The sequence below is a fragment of the Mustela erminea genome, chromosome 4 (genome assembly GCF_009829155.1).
Source record: "Mustela erminea isolate mMusErm1 chromosome 4, mMusErm1.Pri, whole genome shotgun sequence".
In the NCBI taxonomy this organism is placed as follows: Eukaryota; Metazoa; Chordata; class Mammalia; order Carnivora; family Mustelidae; genus Mustela; species Mustela erminea.
The window spans coordinates 47,180,180-47,197,706 of record NC_045617.1 but is presented as its reverse complement, the minus strand read 5'-3'; the positions used below and the strand labels follow the sequence as shown (position 1 = coordinate 47,197,706).

Sequence of the window (17,527 nt, the reverse complement as noted above, 5' to 3'; positions counted from 1 at the left end):
ATAACATGAACAGATTTGTATGTTTATACTTTTTATGTTACATGCATTACATATTGTTTTTACAATAAAAGCTGAAGAAAATGTTAAGAAAATCAGAGAGTATACATTTACAGTACCATACTGAATTTATCATAAAAAATCTTAATACAAGTGGATCTGCACAGGTCAAACCCATGATTCTCAAGGGTCAAATGCACACTAAGTACAGTTACTGACAATAAAACATATCAAAGCCATAGCACAAAGTCCTTCACTGTTTTTAAACAGGAAACCTGATATATGATTCTCTCCTCTACCCCACACATTAGAAGTTACACTGCCACAAGCAACATACATACCTTAAAAAAAGAGAATTCCGAAGAATCTGGCTTAAATGACAAATCTGTCTTAGGTACTTCACACTTGCTACACGACAGAACTACACCAACAATTTGAGATCACTATTATCCCTCCCTTTTATATACTGAGAAACTGAAGTTCAAAGAAACTCAGAAATCTGCCCCAGCCATAGAAGAGCTAAGAGGCATATATAGGTCTAACTCCAAAGACAGTACTTTTTCCAGTATACCACACTGCCTACCATTCCAGATTCCCATTACACAAACACCATGGAGAGTTCAAACCCACTAGCAGACTCCATAGTTTTAATCCAGAGAGTCCTACAGAGATAGTTTTAGCAAAAAATGGGAGAAAAAACACATCCAAAACAGAAGGAGTTGAGGGAGGGTAGAGGGGTAGTAAAGAAAAAGAGAATTTTTTTAAGGGCATAAAGAGGTTCAAGAATAGATATTAAGGACAAGTCATACCTACTACTCAAATTACTGAAACCGAATTTCCTTGCAACATTTTGCAACATTCTTACAGGATCATCTTCCCCAACACTTTTCCCTTTACTGGAAGATTTTGGTTTGCTTTTCTGCTTTTCATTAACCATATGAGCTTGATTACTTCTGTAAACTTCAAATGCCGACTTCTGATTATCTTCATGGCAATTCATTTTATTTGAATGAGAATTCATAGTGCCCTGATATTCTTCTGGCTTTTTGTTTAAGTTTATTCTTGGTGTGAAGCCATGAATTAAAAAGTCACAAGTATCTGTGTATATAAATTGTAAAAGGTACTCAAACAACTCAGGATGAACCTTCTCCACCACAAAGAGATGGCATCCTGCAGAATCTTCATCTTTCCGATAAACATCTGTAAAGTCTAAAGAGGTCCCATCTGAAAGAAACAATTCCTGAAAAAAGTCAGAATGCGCTGCCAAAATATATTTATGTGCAGGGAAGATTCTATTGCCAACTTGAAATGTCACATCATGTATGTTGTCCGTTTCATCAGTTTCCCTTAGGAGTTTGCCAAACTCTTCAAAAAAGGATGATGAGGATACAGCTGGAATTTCATAAAGGCTAGAAATGAAACAAAAATCATTTTTACTTTCAAGAAATGAAAAAAAAAAAGCACCCCTAATCAATTCTCCTTTTAAAGTACAATTTCTTTTTTCATTATTAAACTTACAAGATTTTAAATCTGGCATTTCTTAAAATATAAGAATAGTCTTATATACCATATCACACATTACAATGTTTTTATTCCTTTTTATATTTTTCTGCTACACTAAAACGACAAGATTTAAGTTTTCCTTCTAAAGCAGTGTTTTCTATTTCTACAAGAAAATTCCAGGATATAAATTCAAATGACCATTTCACAGAAATTTTTTAAATGATTGTAACTAAACACAAATGACTTTAAAACTAAAAATATCTAAAAAAAGAATACAGTCCTCAACCTTTTATATCCTCTTATTTTATCCTTTATCCTTTTATTTTAAGTGAAGAAAACTAAAGTAATAGTAGAAGTAGAAGTAGAAGTAATAGTAGTAGTAGTAGTAGAGACGCTAATAGAAACACTAATAAAGAAGTTTGCTCCTCATCACGTTTGCGGGTCGTTCTTGCTGGCGAGAGCGACATTAATGCTTATTATATATGTCTCAGAATCTTTGAACCTAGAGTACATCATAAAGTACTAAAATATAAACTTTGTGCATATACATATGTATCTTTAATAATTTCAATAAGTAATAGTTTACAAACTAAGAGAAACACTTATCATTTCCACTGTATCAAATTCTACCTTTGAGATATCCAGTGATTATTCCTTCTAAAAATGAAATTTAATATATATGAGTGTACCTTGTCTTAGGATCCGACTGCAAGATTGCAAAGTTGCATCCACTCGGGTCTGTGCTGACACTAACAGCTCTATGGGCAAAAGTAAGTTTCTCAAGCCGAATTCTTTCATATACACTATTTATATCAGAGACACAAGACGCATCTGATGAGGAATTATGGAGATTTGATAAAATCTCTGCTAAAAAAAAGAAAAAACAAACTTCCATTAATGGAGGCCTTACTGAAACTCTTAAAATGGTTTAGGAGTAAAGAAAATAGAAAAACAATTTAAATATAGAAATATGTTTCATATATGTCTTTTTGAAGAAGTATATCCTCTCTCTCTTAAACACAATTTGTACCCTATGAACAGGTATTATACTGGGAATTTTGGTTAGTCAATTCTCAATTATCTACAACTTTATCTCTTTCAACAAAAGCATCTTCCACACTGCAACCAAAGTTATATTTCTAAAAAGCAAATCTAGTACTATACTGGCTTCTAAAATCCTCAGCTTGCATTAAAAATATGTAAACTTAGCCTTTTGATAATTTGTTCGCATGTTTATTTGTTTCCAAATATCTGAGTGACCATACTGTGCTATTGTGATACAGCAATCATCAGTCTGTCCCTAATGATACAGTAGTGAACAAGACAGGCATCCCTACATCTCAGAATATACAATCCAGCAGAGAAGACAGACATTTAAACAAATGATTATTTCATTACAAGTCAGATTAAAGCTATGAAAAAAAGTATGAAATTTGCATGCAAAAAATGATTCTGGCTGCAATAGGAAGAATGCTGAAAGAAATTAAAAATAAAGACAACAAGATCACTTAGGAAACTGTAAGAGTCCAAAAAAGAATAAATAACATACACTAAAGTAGCAATACAAGCAGAGAAAAGTGGAAAGATTTCAGAAATATTTGAGACAGAAGTGACAAAAATTGGATGATTGATCAGATATTGGAGTGGAGGGATGTGAGGCGTCAAAGATAACCATTTACTTAGAAAACGTTGAAAAGCAAATGTGGGAGCATGAGATCATGAATTCAGTTCTAGACCATTAAATATGACTAAGATACAATCCCAAGACTTTCAACTTTTTCATGTTTCAACATTTTGGTTACTCCATCAAAATTTACTCTATTTCAGTTTTATGGGGCTTCACTAATCTTTCCCAAAAACTCAGTTACTGCAATTTCTACACTCTCAAACCTAACATATACATATTAGTATTTGTAAACTGTAAATAGTTATGTATATGTCTACTGTCACTACAAACTTATGAATGTCTGAAAACAGGGGCCTATCTTACATATATTTTGTTATAAATAAAGCATAACCCTATATCTGACACACAGTAAATCTACTTTAAGTTTGTACACTTATATAATCTATAAGAAAAAGAAAGAAATACAACAAATCAGTAATCACTTCACTGTGGCTTTACGATTTTGAAGAATAGGTTTATAATTTTCTGAATAATTTTAAATGTTCCTTATATATGTTTTACCATTCAATAATGAATTTGTTCATTTAACAGATGACTTAATAAGGGACTATGTGTCAGGAAATATGCTGAATGCTAAGGATACAGTGAAATAGTCAAGGTCTTTGCCATCTTACAGTCTGACAGGAGGCAAGCATTAGAAAAATTAATCACAAAGATAAATAAATAACAAGTAAAAATTACCTGTATCCTGAAAATACAAAGGTAATATGAAAAGTGACACAGGATACTTCAATTTAGATTCAGAGATCTGTGAAAATATCTCTGATGAAGTATAAATAAACCTGAGATGTGAAAAATTAGAAAAAGCCCTGGTACTACTGAAAAAAATTGAAAACCTGAAGGTCAATCTGACTGGAGAGTGGTAAATGAAAGGGAGTTCAGAGACACAAACAAGGGTCAGAGCAGGAGCTTTCAGGATAATGTTTAGAAAGTGGAAAAACCATTAAAGAGTTCTGAACACAGGAATATTAGAATCAGATCTTAAAAGATCATTCTGATAATTAAGAATAAATAAAAAGAAATAAGACTATGATAAAGGAAAACCTAGTTTTTACAGTAGTCCATGTGAGTAGGGACAGGGTGGGACCAACGAACTGTGAAGTGGTAAATGAATTCTAGTTTTTCCAGCAGAAAAATCAACAGATTAATAATTATGGATGAAAGAAAAAAGTTGGTAACCTAAGTTAAAAGAACAATGCAAGTAATCCAAAAATTTATAAATTCATAATCAGATAAAATTAAGAATGAACTCTATAGGGCGCCTGAGTGGCTCAGAAGGTTAAGCGTCTGCCTTCAGCTCAGGTCATGATCCCAGGGTCCTAGGATCAAGTCCCACGTTGGGCTGCCTGCTCCTTGGGGAGCCTGCTTCTCCCTCTGCCTCTCCCCCTGCTTGTGCTCGCTCTCTCATCAATGAACAGAATCTTAAAAAAAAAAAATTAAAAAAAAAAAAAAGAATGAACTACATAATGAATAACTTCTATTTTCAGTCATGGCATCTTAATTAAAGCTATCCTTTACATTCACCAAGTAATGAAATAAAACTATTTTCTATTCAACAACTGTTTAATACTATTTGTATTTAATTTAATTTAATTTTATTTACTTTTATTTCTCATTAATATAGACTTTGTTCTTCCCATATAATTTCCCTTTAAGCTATGAAATGTACGTTTTTGTTTTTGTTTTTTTTTTAAAGATTTTATTTATTTATTTGACAGAGAGAGAGATCACAAATAGGCAGAGAGGCAGGCAGAGAGAGAGGGAAGCAGGCTCCCTGCTGAGCAGAGAGTCCTGAGATCAAGACCTGAGCTGAAGGCAGAGGCTTAACCCACTGAGCCACCCAGGACCCTGAAATGTACATTTTAAAAACTTTAATTTTATATATACAAGTGGGTAAAATACACACACACACACACACACACATGTATAAGCCACTCAATTGGCTTATACACTCAATACACTTATATACTCAATTTAGAGAAGAAGAGAAAAAATGGAGCTTGGAAGATGATTTAAAAGCATCTGGGAAGTTTTTTCTTTAAACTTTACACTTCCCTGGCCCTATAGTCAAGACCTCAGGATATACTGAGACAGATAAACAGTTGAAAACCAGATTTAAGTGAACTGAATTCAGCTTATCTGCACACACACACACACACACACACACATACATCAAAAATCGAAAGAGGAGACTTAAAGGTAAAAACTAGTAACAACTGTCAAACCTAGTAATAAACATTTGTGAAATTAAAGGTTAACTTGAAAGATAATTTATGCATTATTCACATATATGAACTGACCTTTCTTTTCAGAATTCTTTTTTTTTTCTTCAAACCATTTCCCTCTAAATCCTTCTCCATCCTGTGTGACAAATAAAATGTCTTTTCTATTTAAAGCAATGTCAGAAATGAAGACCTGGCGTGGATAGGCCCATCGACACTGCTTCAGAGAACTGCTGACTGATCTCCAGCAAAATACCTAAAATAAATCCAAATTACATTGGAATATATATTCCCATACATCACCTGAACAACCAAAAACTGAAATCAAGAAATAATATCTCTAAAACAAAAGCTCTGATTAATGTTTCATGTTCATTCTTTCACAGAAAAAGATACTATTAAAATCAATTTATTTTTAAAGAACTGTATCTTTCAGAAAAAGTACATTAAGCAAATATGAAAACATTAAAAATATTTAAAAGACACTCCTCTTAAGAAGTATCATTCAGTATTACTTGTTTTTCACAAATCAATCTACTAAAATGATAAAGGAAAACAAAAGTATGAAAGCTAAAATTTAGATATCACACTTGTTGTATGTAGTACCATCTGTTTGCAAGAAGAATGAAAATCAGCCTACTGAAAATCCTTACTTTAACTCTCAAGGAAAAAAGCAATGGTATGAATAACCCTATTTTATAACTAAAACAAAATTTTACAGATAGAAAAATTAAAACAGAGTTCAATGGCTTCCAAATGGTTCTACAAACCTTAGTGTTCCTGAAAAATGACTGAGAACCTGCTGCACAGGGATGGAGAGAATAAAGAGAGGTATGGTCTTGAGTTTCCCAATTCAGCTTTATCCAGAACAGTAACTCTTATCTACTTCATGTATTTGCATTCCAAGAAAGATATTATTTGAAAAATTAATACTGCTGATTTTTAAAAGTTCAATTCTCCTCATATTTAAGAAAAGTAAAACACAAAATGGTACCTGCCAAGGTCACTCAAAAGTTACGTTAAAAATTAAAAAAAAAAAAAAAAAAAAGACTATACTGATTGATTCCTTCAGAGATTGGTTTTCATAGTAAGATTCTAATTTTCCAGAAAGTAACAATGAAAGGTATAGACTAGATCCCTATTAATATAAATGAAACACATGCTAGAGTCAAATGTTTTTTACACTCACTATTTGACATAACCCCATGCCACTGCTTCCTCCTATTAGTATAAAATTAGAGTTGTAATTCTGATATAGTTCCCTATATTAAAATGGCAGACCACAGATTTATACCAGTAGATGGAATTAATTCTGCAATTTCTAAAATGTATTTTATAGCACTTTATAAACCTCAGAAAACATTCTTGTTTTTTCTATTTGATAAGCAAAAAGCATAAGGCAATCTGTGTTTTTCTAGCTACAGTGTAAAACTCTGTTACTAATATATAATATAATTTTAATTTAACAATTTCATTAGAGAAATGTACTGATATATTTGCATAGGGAACTAATTGAACTCTACTTAAACAGAAGGAGATTAGCGATTCTTTCTATAAGTGATCCACGAAGGCATTATCTTATATATGACAGTTATAATCTCTAAAAATATACATTATGTGTACATTTATTTAAAACTAAATCTGGGGGGCGCCTGGGTGGCTCAGTGGGTTAAGCCTCTGCCTTCAGCTTAGGTCATGATCTCAGGGTACTGGGATCAAGCCCTGGGATCAAGCCCCGCATCAGGCTCTCCGCTCAGCGGGGAGCCTGCTTCTCCTCTCTCTCTGCCTGCTATGCCTACTTGTGATCTCTCAATCTCTATCAAATAAATAAAAAAAATTTTTTTTAATCTTAAAAAAAAAAAGAAAACTAAATCTGGGAAAAATTTTCTAATTATGAAACAAATTTTTAGTATCACCTGTTTAGCTTTTAATTTAAGAAGCAGTTACATAGAATATCTCCTATCTATGTAATTCGCTATCTTCATTAGTACTCAATATGCATATGAGATAAACCATCAAAATCCCCTATTGATTTCAATTTCAAGCATAGTAAATGAAATTTTAAACTACAGTTTAACAAAGCTATACTGTGCAACATTAGTTAAATGTCATCAAACTTTCTTTGAAATACCAAGTCCATACTAATTAGTCAAAAACGGGTATGTCAAAAATGGGTAGAGAAACAAAGTCAACAGGAATCATCATTATCTAGTAATACATGTTCACATTATCAGGTCCCTTATAGCTATCAATTCAGAATAAAATTACTTTAAAACACTTTTGCATAAATATACACTCACCCTTCCAGCTCCATCCATTGCAAGAATGCAAATTTTTTGACCTCCATTTTCTTTCAAATTTTCAGGATCAACCTTGTATTCCATACGCCCCCCAGAAACAAGAACTTTTTTCAAGTTTAGTTGTCTAGGTGAAAAAGAAAATCCTTCATTAATATGTTCTTTAAAATAGACACACTCAATTTTAAAGAAATTACTAATAAAACAATAATCTAGGGTGATTACTGAGAAAGGTGAAGTAAGAGGATTTGGCCTTTGGTAACCTTAGTCTCTCCTTTCTGTATGTGTCCCCTATATAATGGCTGTTTCTTTTCATAGCAAGTACTTCCCTCCCAAATGCCTCCACCCATACTTATACACACTTCTGACACCTAAAGCCCCACTTTAGAATGCACACATTTACTCTACTGGATAAAACTGCTAAGACTAAAAGCTCCTAAGAGTATTTACATTTTAACAGACAAGAAAAACTTTAAACCTGAAAATGAAATAGAAATCCTTAATTTCAAATATGGACAAGCCTAAATAGCTATAGGTACTAGGAAAATCATCAGCAATGTTGCTAATTTAATAACTCATCTACTAGCCATTTCATTATACCTATACATGTGATACTCCTATACCACTGTGTGAAACTTGTCTATTACTACTCTAAATCATTGTGCTCCCTTGCAGATATTTTGCCTGCATTAAAAGATTTTTACTTTCCAAAATAACAATCTACAACAAAAAATTTTCTTACTTAAAACCTGGATATAACTTGTATTTATGTAATTTAATGTTATCAGGGCAAGTTTTATAAATGTTAATCAGTAACAAAACCTAACATCCCACAAATCACCTCATGCTCAAAAGAAAAACCTAGTCAGTCAGTTCTAAGAAACACTTATGTTCACATTTTCATGTTTCTAAAACTAAAATATGACCTACAACTGATACCCTTCCAATTGTTACACATAGAAATAGGTTATATACATATTGTTACACATAGAAGCTGAACTGTGACAAACTGATGGCTGACATTCTCTGTTTATGAGCTTATTGCATGGATGTTATGTCTATGAAGTACTATCTCATTTACAAGAGCAAAAGCAGATTCTGTGGCATTTCAGTATCAATTTAAAAACCTGACTGCTTATTTAAAAATTCACGAGAAATCTCTAGAATTCCTGCACACTACTGCTTCCACTAATTGAGCTATACCCAGGTATTTGAATTTCATTTTATTTGTTCCAAGATCTATTTCTCTACTTGTATTTATTACTGTAATCACAGAATGAAATATTAAATAAACTAATAAAATATTAGTCTTAAAGGGCTTTTTTTTTTTTTTTAAAGAAGTTGAATACTTTGGAATGACACAATAAAAATGCACAGCAAAGAGCGCCTGGGTGGCTCATTGGGTTAAGTCTCTGCCTTCCGCTCAGGTCATGATCTCAGGGTACTGGGAACGAGCCCCACATTGGGCCCTCTGCTCAGCGGGGAGTCTGCTTCCCCCTCCCTCTGTGCCTGCCTCTCTGCCTACTTGTGCGCGTGTGCTCTCTCTCTCTCTCTCTCTTTCTGTGTCAAATAAATAAAATCTGTTTAAAAAATGCATAGCAAAAAACTGTTGTCAAATCAGAAACAAATTAATCAACTATATAAGACTGAAATATATGAGAAGTAAAGGACTCTTACCATATTAATTTACCTCACAATTGATTTTAAGAGCTTGCTCCCTAAACTGTTCAAATGAAATCACAGATGACACATTACAGGTATGGTTTATGCACAAAAGCTAGGGAACTCCAATTGGCAGACCCATCCATACTTAAACTTAGGTTTTATGGTTCCCTGCATTAACTGACTTTTTCAACTAGCCATTCAACTGCTAATCTACTGCATGCTACTATAACCTACTTTCAAGTAACAAAAGGCTACACAAATTTAAAAATAAAAAATATACCAGTCAGTTACAAACACAGGGACTGAGAATCCATGATATGTAACTTTTTTTTTTTTTCAAAATAAATAGGTACATAACAATAAAAGGCTACATATGAACCAATGATGATTGCATCACAAACCAAGAACTGTGATTAATCTAGATCTATGTACCTGAAGCATAAAAAAAAGAAGGAAAATTTATAGGTCACATTTAACCACACGGTAAATATAATTCAGAAATATTTTTTTATGATTAGCAGAGAACTTCTACATATATTTCCTGGGCGTATGTCAGAGACTAAGCTTATCAAAGGCAAAAACTCTTAACTTTTCCTTTCAGCTTTAAATTCTCTTTGTCCAGTTTTCTTCATCTGACACTCCAGAGCATTGCATAAAGTGAATCCTGAGTTTTGCTGGAAGAACTGAATTACTATTAAAGTTATATTTCTTTACAAAAATACACATACTTAGACGCCATCTTCTTGCACTGATAGTCTGCAAGTAAGTAAATATCTCCTCTTGTGGTAACACAGACTGTGGCCCCATCACTTGCAGCAACCAAAGACAAAGTGATATCCTTATGATGAAGGGCAGAGACTTGACGAGGAGCAGTTACATACTTTTCTCCATTAGGATCTGGCAAATAACCTAAAAAATTACACAAATAAATCACAAAATATCCCAAAATTCTATTTATTTTTCAGATAATGTCATCAACATTTCTTACCCAGTTGTCCACCATTTAGCCCCATAGTGTAAACAGCTTCTCTAGTCCACAGCACTGTATGAAACCTGCCTGCTGCTACTCCAATGATTGTCCTTCCTTTTAGATATTTTGCCTGCATCTATTCAAAAAGACAATTAAGACAACAATTTATTATATTATTAAGAACGAATATAATATTTCAAAGATCTAGTAGACCAGAGTAGCAAATATATGGCACACTAACTACCAGTGCCCCCTTAAGTTCTAATGGCAGAATTCATGAACAGATCTTAGCACTAACACTTAGACTCCAACTCTTCTCAGAACACAGGATATTCTGATGTAGCCATTTCAAGTCAGCAGTTTTAACATATAAAAAAGTAACACGGTAGAAAAGCCAGATCATCCAACCTGTCACCAAGCAATATGCAAAACAGGCATTCTATCAGAAAATAAAGTATTTTTAAATTTGACATATTCAGGGTCTCTCAACAGTGGCACTAATGACATTTTCAGCCAGATGACTCTTATTGATGTAATGTATTACACTGATTTTTGTATGAATATTAAACCACCCTTGCATCCCAAGAATAGCCAAAGCAATCTCAAAAGAAAAAACCATAACTGGAGGTATCATAATTCCAGATTCCAAGTTACATTACAAAACAGCAGTAATGAGAACAGTATGGTATTAGCACAAAAAAAGATATATAGATCAATAGAATAGAACTGAAAACCCAGAAATAAACCAATTATATGGTCAATTAATCTACGACAGAGGAATGAATGTTTACAATGGGAAAAAGACAGTCTCTTGGTATTAGAAAAACTGAACAGCAACATGCAAAAAATAAACTAGACCACTTTCTCTCACTATACACAAAAATAAACTCGAAATGGATGAAAGATCTAAATGTGAGACCTGAAACCACAAAGATCCTTGAAGACAACACAGGCAATAAGGTCTCTGACACTGACCAAAGAAACTTTTTTCTAGGCATGTCTCCTGAGGCAAGGAAAACAAAAGCAGAAATAAACTACTGAGACCACATCAAAACAAGAAGTTTCTACATAGCAAAGGAAACAACCAACAAAACTAAAAGACAACCTATGGAATGGGAGAAGATATCTGCAAATGGCATATCCAATAAAGGTGTAGTATCCAAAAATATATAAAGAATTCATACAACTCAATACCCAAAAAGCAAATAATTCGATTAAAAAATAGGCATAAGACATGAACAGACATTTCTCCAAAGAAGACATATAGACGGCCAAAAGATCCATAAAAAGACGCTCAACATCAGGGAAACAAAATTCAAAACTACAGTAAGATACCACCTCACACCTGTCAGAATGGCTAAAATAAAAAACATAAATAATAAGTGGTAACAAAGATGTGGAAAAAGGGAAGCTCTCTTGCACTGTTGGTGGGAATGCAAACTACTGCAGCCATTGTGGAAAACTGTATGGAGGTTCCTCAAAAAATTAAAAAATAGAACTACCCTATGATCTAGGGATGGTACTATTGGATATTTACTGAGAGAATACAAAAACACTAGTTTAAAGGGATACATGCATCCCTATGTTTACTGCAGTATTATTTACAATAACCAAACTATGGAAACAGCCAAGTACTCATCAAAAAAGGAATGGATAAAGAAGTGTACACACACACACACACACACACACACACAGGAATATTATTCAGTCATAAAAAAGAATTAAATCTTGTTATTTGCAACAACATGGATACAGCTAGAGAATACAATGCTGAGGGAAATAAAGAAGTCAGTTAGAGAAAGACAAATACCATATGATCTCACTCATATGTGGAATTTAAGGAAAAAAATGAGCAAAGGAAAAAAAAAAGAAAGACGAATGAACCAAGTGAGTGGGGGTTAAAAGAGTACACTTACTATGTCGGGAAAATAAAAAAGAAAATGAAAAAAAAAAAAGAGAAAAAATACTGGACATATTCAGAGTCTCCCAACAGTGGCACTACTAACATTCAGCCAGATGAATCTCTGTTGTAAGGGACTAACTTTTAAACTGTAGGTTTAGCAGCATCCCTGGACTCTACCTACTAGATGTCAATAGCACCCCAACTCCAGTTGTTAAAACTAAAAAGGTCTCTGCACGTTGTCAGATGGCTCCTGGGGGTGCAAAAGTAACTCAGAATACTGAATATGTCCATATCAACCTAAAGCTCCAACACAGCCACACAATAAGAATAAAAACAGGAAAGAAATCTACCATTTATAAAGAAATGTACAAAATGGTTAAATATCCATGAAGTCCATGAATACAGAAAATGGATTTTCCAACCAAAAAGTACCACAGATTGGAGACTACCTCTAAAAACTTCTCAGTAATTCCTATTGATTCATTAGTCATCCAGAATGGAAAAGCATTAGATTTAAAAGCTTATTAATTAAAAATATACCTAATAATAACTTTAAATCCAGAGGATTAAATCAATAAAGAAACTTCACCTTTGAAAATACAAAATTTTATGATCTGAAATCTCACTTGTTATTGAGTGATGATTCTAGCAACATATTAGAGTACCAGTCCTAGTTTTTTTAACTAGGTCTGTGAAGCTGAGTAAAGGGTACGTTCTGGTAGTGGTTGTGCAAATGGGAGGGGGATATCAGAACAATGAGTGGCTTTTGGACACATGTCTACACCTCACATAAACCTGCCCTGTATGTTTTCAGTACAAAGGCACATTTTCCATGAGGCCAATAAGCTTAGTCTTCTGGGTAACTCACTTACATGGCCATTTTGCATTTTAAAAACTTCGTATTTTTTCTTAAGGAAGGCCTCAAAATTATTTGTTTCAAACCCCAAAAATGTGGATCCCCTTCTTCTTATAAATACTTTAAAAGCTGAAACTAAAGCACTTTGGGGCCTAACTTCCCAATTGCTTTCTCCCTTACTCCAAACAAATGCTAATTTGTATTATGCTTAATGTCTCCTGTGAAAAATAAAGTATATACCACAAATGTAAGTAAAATAAATTGCCTATCAATACCTTCCACCTTTTGTCATACAGGTTTTATAGCAAAAAGTCACCTTGTTTTGAAAAAGGAAGCTTACCTGTCTCGGTACATTACAACTGGAGGGTGGAGGAATAATTCCTAACTGATGAAAAATGTTCAGACCAAATGTGTAAACACATCCATCTTCAGTCAGTACCACAGTATGATCCTTAGCAGCTGCCACTTGGGAACAATTATGACCACTCAGTCCTTCCACAAGCCTAGGGATCTACAAAATAAATTAACTTTGGTATAATATATTAACCATTTATAGAAAAATACAAAGAGAATCTGGTGATTCTATATCCAAAATGATATGACTAATAAATGGCTGATCTATTATAGGTAAACTCTAGTTTAGCAAAGATAGGTGAGTTTAACAGGATATTGACATTGAGAGAATATGGACATATGAGTAAAATACAAAACCCCAGTATGATCTTCCAGTAAAATAATTCAATCTGACAAATGATTTTTGAGCCCTTATCATACACCAAGTGCAAATTTGGTTGGTATAAATAAAGAGAGCTCTTCAGCCAAAGTATTCACTGATGTATTTAAATAAATAAATAAATAAATGGGCAAATACAGGTGTGAGGAGTAAATGAGTTGGTAAGTATAAAAAACAACAGTCTCTGACATTGCACAGAATGAAGATAATAATGCCTATAATCTCACAGTGTTGATGTGAGGCTTAAATCAAGGTAATGATACTGCATGAAAAGCATCACTGATATCTAGAACATAATAAACCCATAAAAAATAAAAGCGGTTGTCATAGTTCTCTCTCTTTTTAAAGTACCCTTTAATAGATAAATATACCAGTAATCCCATCAAAAAAATTTACCTTAAAAATAACCTACTGAGGGGCACCTGGGTGGCTCAGTGGGTTCAAGCCTCTGCCTTCGGCTCGGGTCATGATCCCAGGTCCTGGGATTGAGCCCCGCATCGGGCTCTCTGCTCAGCGGGGAGCCTGCTTCTTCCCTCCCTCTCTGCCTGCTTCTCTGCTATTTGTGATCTCTGTCTGTCAAATAAATAAAATCTTTTTTTTTAAGATTTTATTTATTTATTTGACAGAGATCACAAATAGGCAGAAGTCTCTGTCAAATAAATAAAATCTTTTTTTTTAAAGATTTTATTTATTTATTTGACAGACAGAGATCACAAATAAGCAGAGAAGCAGACAGAGAGGGAGGGAGGAGGCAGGCTCCCTGCTGAGCAGAGTGCTCCATCCCAGGACCTGGGATCATGACCCAAGCCGAAGGCAGAGGCTTTAACCCACTGAGCCGCCCAGGGGCCCCAAATAAATAAAATCTTAAAAAAAAAAACCTACTGAGGCAACATTACTAAATGCAGTAATTATTAGGTTTCAAATTAGCACTAAGTTTCTGTACCATAAGACTTAATTTTGTGATTACACAAAGAAAATATGGGCTCAACTTTTACATTTTTAAGATTTATTTATTTAGAGAACATGTGTGTGTCTGCCTGCAAGTTAGGGGAGGGGGCAGAGAAAAAGAATCTTCAAGTAGACTCCCCTGAGTGCAGAGCCTTAGGCAGGGATAAATCTCACAGTCCATGAGATCATGACCTGGGCTGAAACCAGGATTCAGAGGCTTAACCGACTGAGCCATCCAGGCACCCTGGACTCAACTTTTAGACCACAATACTTAGATAAGAAGTCAAAAAAAAATTAAAACACCAAGGTTTTGCAATTAGTCTGACTTACGGGGGCACCTGGGTGGCTCAGTCAGTTATCTGTCTGCCTTCAGCTCAGGTCATAGTCTTGGGGTCCTGGGATAGAGCTGTACTAAGGTCCCTACATAGGGAATCTGCCACTCCCCTTGCTCATGCACATGCACGTGTTCTTTCACATTCTCTGTCAAATAAACAAATCTTTTTATTTTTATTTTATTTTATTTATTTATTTGACAGAAAGAGATCACAAGTAGGCAGAGAAGCAGGCAGAGAGAGAGGGGGAAGCAGGCTCCCTGCTGAGCAGAGAGCCTGATGTGGGGCTCGATCCCAGAACCCTGAGATCATGACCTGGGCCAAAGGCAGAGGCTTATTAACCCACTGAGCCACCCAGGTGCCCCATAAATAAATCTTTAAAAAAAATTAGTCTGACTTTTAAAATTTCAACTGTGGAAACATTTTAAAGCTTATTTATATGCTCTCCTGTCCCAGTATTTGCCAAATGCAAAATATAGTTTTCCCTTGATGCTTTAGAATTCGGCATATCTAAATCCTTTAATTTGAACATGATAGAACAAGAAGCTAACTGATTTTTTTATAAGATTTTATTTATTTAGGAGAGAGAGAGAGTGCACAAGTTGGGGTGGGGGGAGGAAGGCGAGGGGAAGAAGACTCTCTGCTGAGCAGTGAGTCCATATCAGCGGTCTGTTCCCTGACCTGGAGAGCAGGACCTGAGCTAAAAGCAAGAGAGGCTTAACTGACTGCGCCACCAAAGTGACCCAAATAACTTACTTTTTTTTAATTCTACTATCAGTTGCTATATTACTCTCTGCTTATAGTAGATTAGAAATTTTTTTAAGTTAACTGAAGTCTCCATTTTATGGAAATTTTACTGAAGTTACCTAAAATGTGTAATGACATTTCAATTACCAAGCATGTCTGTTCATCTCCATGGCCTAAACGTCCTCCAGGACCATGACCACAGGTATAAACCTGCCCTTTCTGAGATAGAAACACTGAGTGAAATTTACAAAGCACCACCTAAGAGAAAACAAAAGATTATTATTAAATTTCTCTGAATAAAATATCCTTTATTTTATTAAAAAATAAATTACAGAATACAGCTAACTGTGAAGCAGAATGATGGGTACATGGGGATTATATGTTCTCTCTACTTTGAATATGTCCTGTAATAAAAATTAAAAATGTATACACTCTATTTTAAAACCACGTCTACAAACACTGACAAATAGGAAAAAGAACAAAAAAGAAATTAGCATATATTACCCACAAAGGAGACTAAACAAAGGAAATGTAAATCTCAAATGCTCAACAGCAGTAGCCAGCTGTTTCCCAACTTTATGGAACCCCAAACAATGAGAACTGGGCAGTGCAACAGGAAGCACAAAGATCAACAAATATGGATATATGTTATTAAAGAAAATAATGGCAATGGCTTAAGCACATTTTTTAAAAAACAACATCACCTATACAGGTATTGGTAGTTAGATAGTATATCCTTTTAATATTTCTGATTTTGTCAAATACATCTTTAATATTATTACAGTGAATTCTTTCCAGAAGATTTTCAATTTATTTTGCCTAGATCCGCAGGTAGAATCACTATCTATGGCAGCTATAGCCATTTGATATGTATTTCTTAAATAATAAGACTTGAAAGTCAAAAGGACTCCTTGATCCATGGGCCACAAAATGAATGCTTTCTTAGCAGGCATGAAAACATGAATGTACAATGGTACATGTCCATCAAAGCTCCTGGCTGACCAAGTCCATTATCAATAAGCAGTAATATTTTGAAAGAATCTATTTTTCTGAGCACTAGGTCTCAACAGTGGGATTGAAACATATATTCAGTAAACCATGCAGTAAACAGATGTGCTGTCTTCTAGGTTTTGTTCCAGTTTTAGAGCACAGGCAGAAATTTAGCATTATTCTTAAGAACCCTAGGATTTTCAGTATGCTTAAGAGAATGAACCCTGGTTTCAGCTTCAAGTCACCAACTGCATTAGGCCCTAATAAGACAGTCAGCCTGTCCTTTGAAACTTTGAAGCCACTCACTTGACTTCTTCCAAAAGATAGCTCATTGCCTACTTTGCAAATCTTGTTTAGTGTAGCTGTTTGCATTAATGCTCTTACCTAGATCTTTGGGATAACTTGCTGCAGCTTCTACATCAGCACCTGTTACTTCACTTTGCACACTGATGTTACAGAGAAAGCATCTTCCCTCAAACTTCATGAACCAACCAGCCTCTACTAGTTTCAAACTTTTCTTCTCAACTTCCTCACCTCTCTCAGCCTTCATGGAATTGAAGAGAGTTAGGGCCTTGCTCTGGATTAGGTTTTGGCTTTAAGGAATGTTATGGCTGGTTTGATCTTCTATCCAGATCACTAAAACTTACTTCATACCAGTAATAAGGCTGTTTCACCTT

The 17,527-nt window shown here is 34.3% G+C and overlaps 1 protein-coding gene across 2 annotated transcripts in view; it reads right to left on the bottom strand.

Annotated features, from left to right (window-relative positions):
* IBTK (inhibitor of Bruton tyrosine kinase) overlaps window positions 1-17,527 on the bottom strand; it is a 96,524-nt gene that overhangs the window by 53,762 nt on the left and 25,235 nt on the right. Inside the window, exons 5-12 of one of the 2 annotated variants that reach the window (XM_032339186.1) lie at window positions 16,008-16,118; window positions 13,441-13,611; window positions 10,360-10,477; window positions 10,100-10,280; window positions 7,710-7,833; window positions 5,488-5,665; window positions 2,190-2,367; window positions 807-1,406 (exon numbers count right to left, since the gene is read on the bottom strand). In XM_032339186.1, coding sequence (XP_032195077.1) covers window positions 807-1,406; window positions 2,190-2,367; window positions 5,488-5,665; window positions 7,710-7,833; window positions 10,100-10,280; window positions 10,360-10,477; window positions 13,441-13,611; window positions 16,008-16,118 — 1,661 coding nt within the window. The remainder of the gene's footprint in view (window positions 1-806; window positions 1,407-2,189; window positions 2,368-5,487; window positions 5,666-7,709; window positions 7,834-10,099; window positions 10,281-10,359; window positions 10,478-13,440; window positions 13,612-16,007; window positions 16,119-17,527) is intronic. The other variant, XM_032339187.1, reaches the window with a different exon arrangement.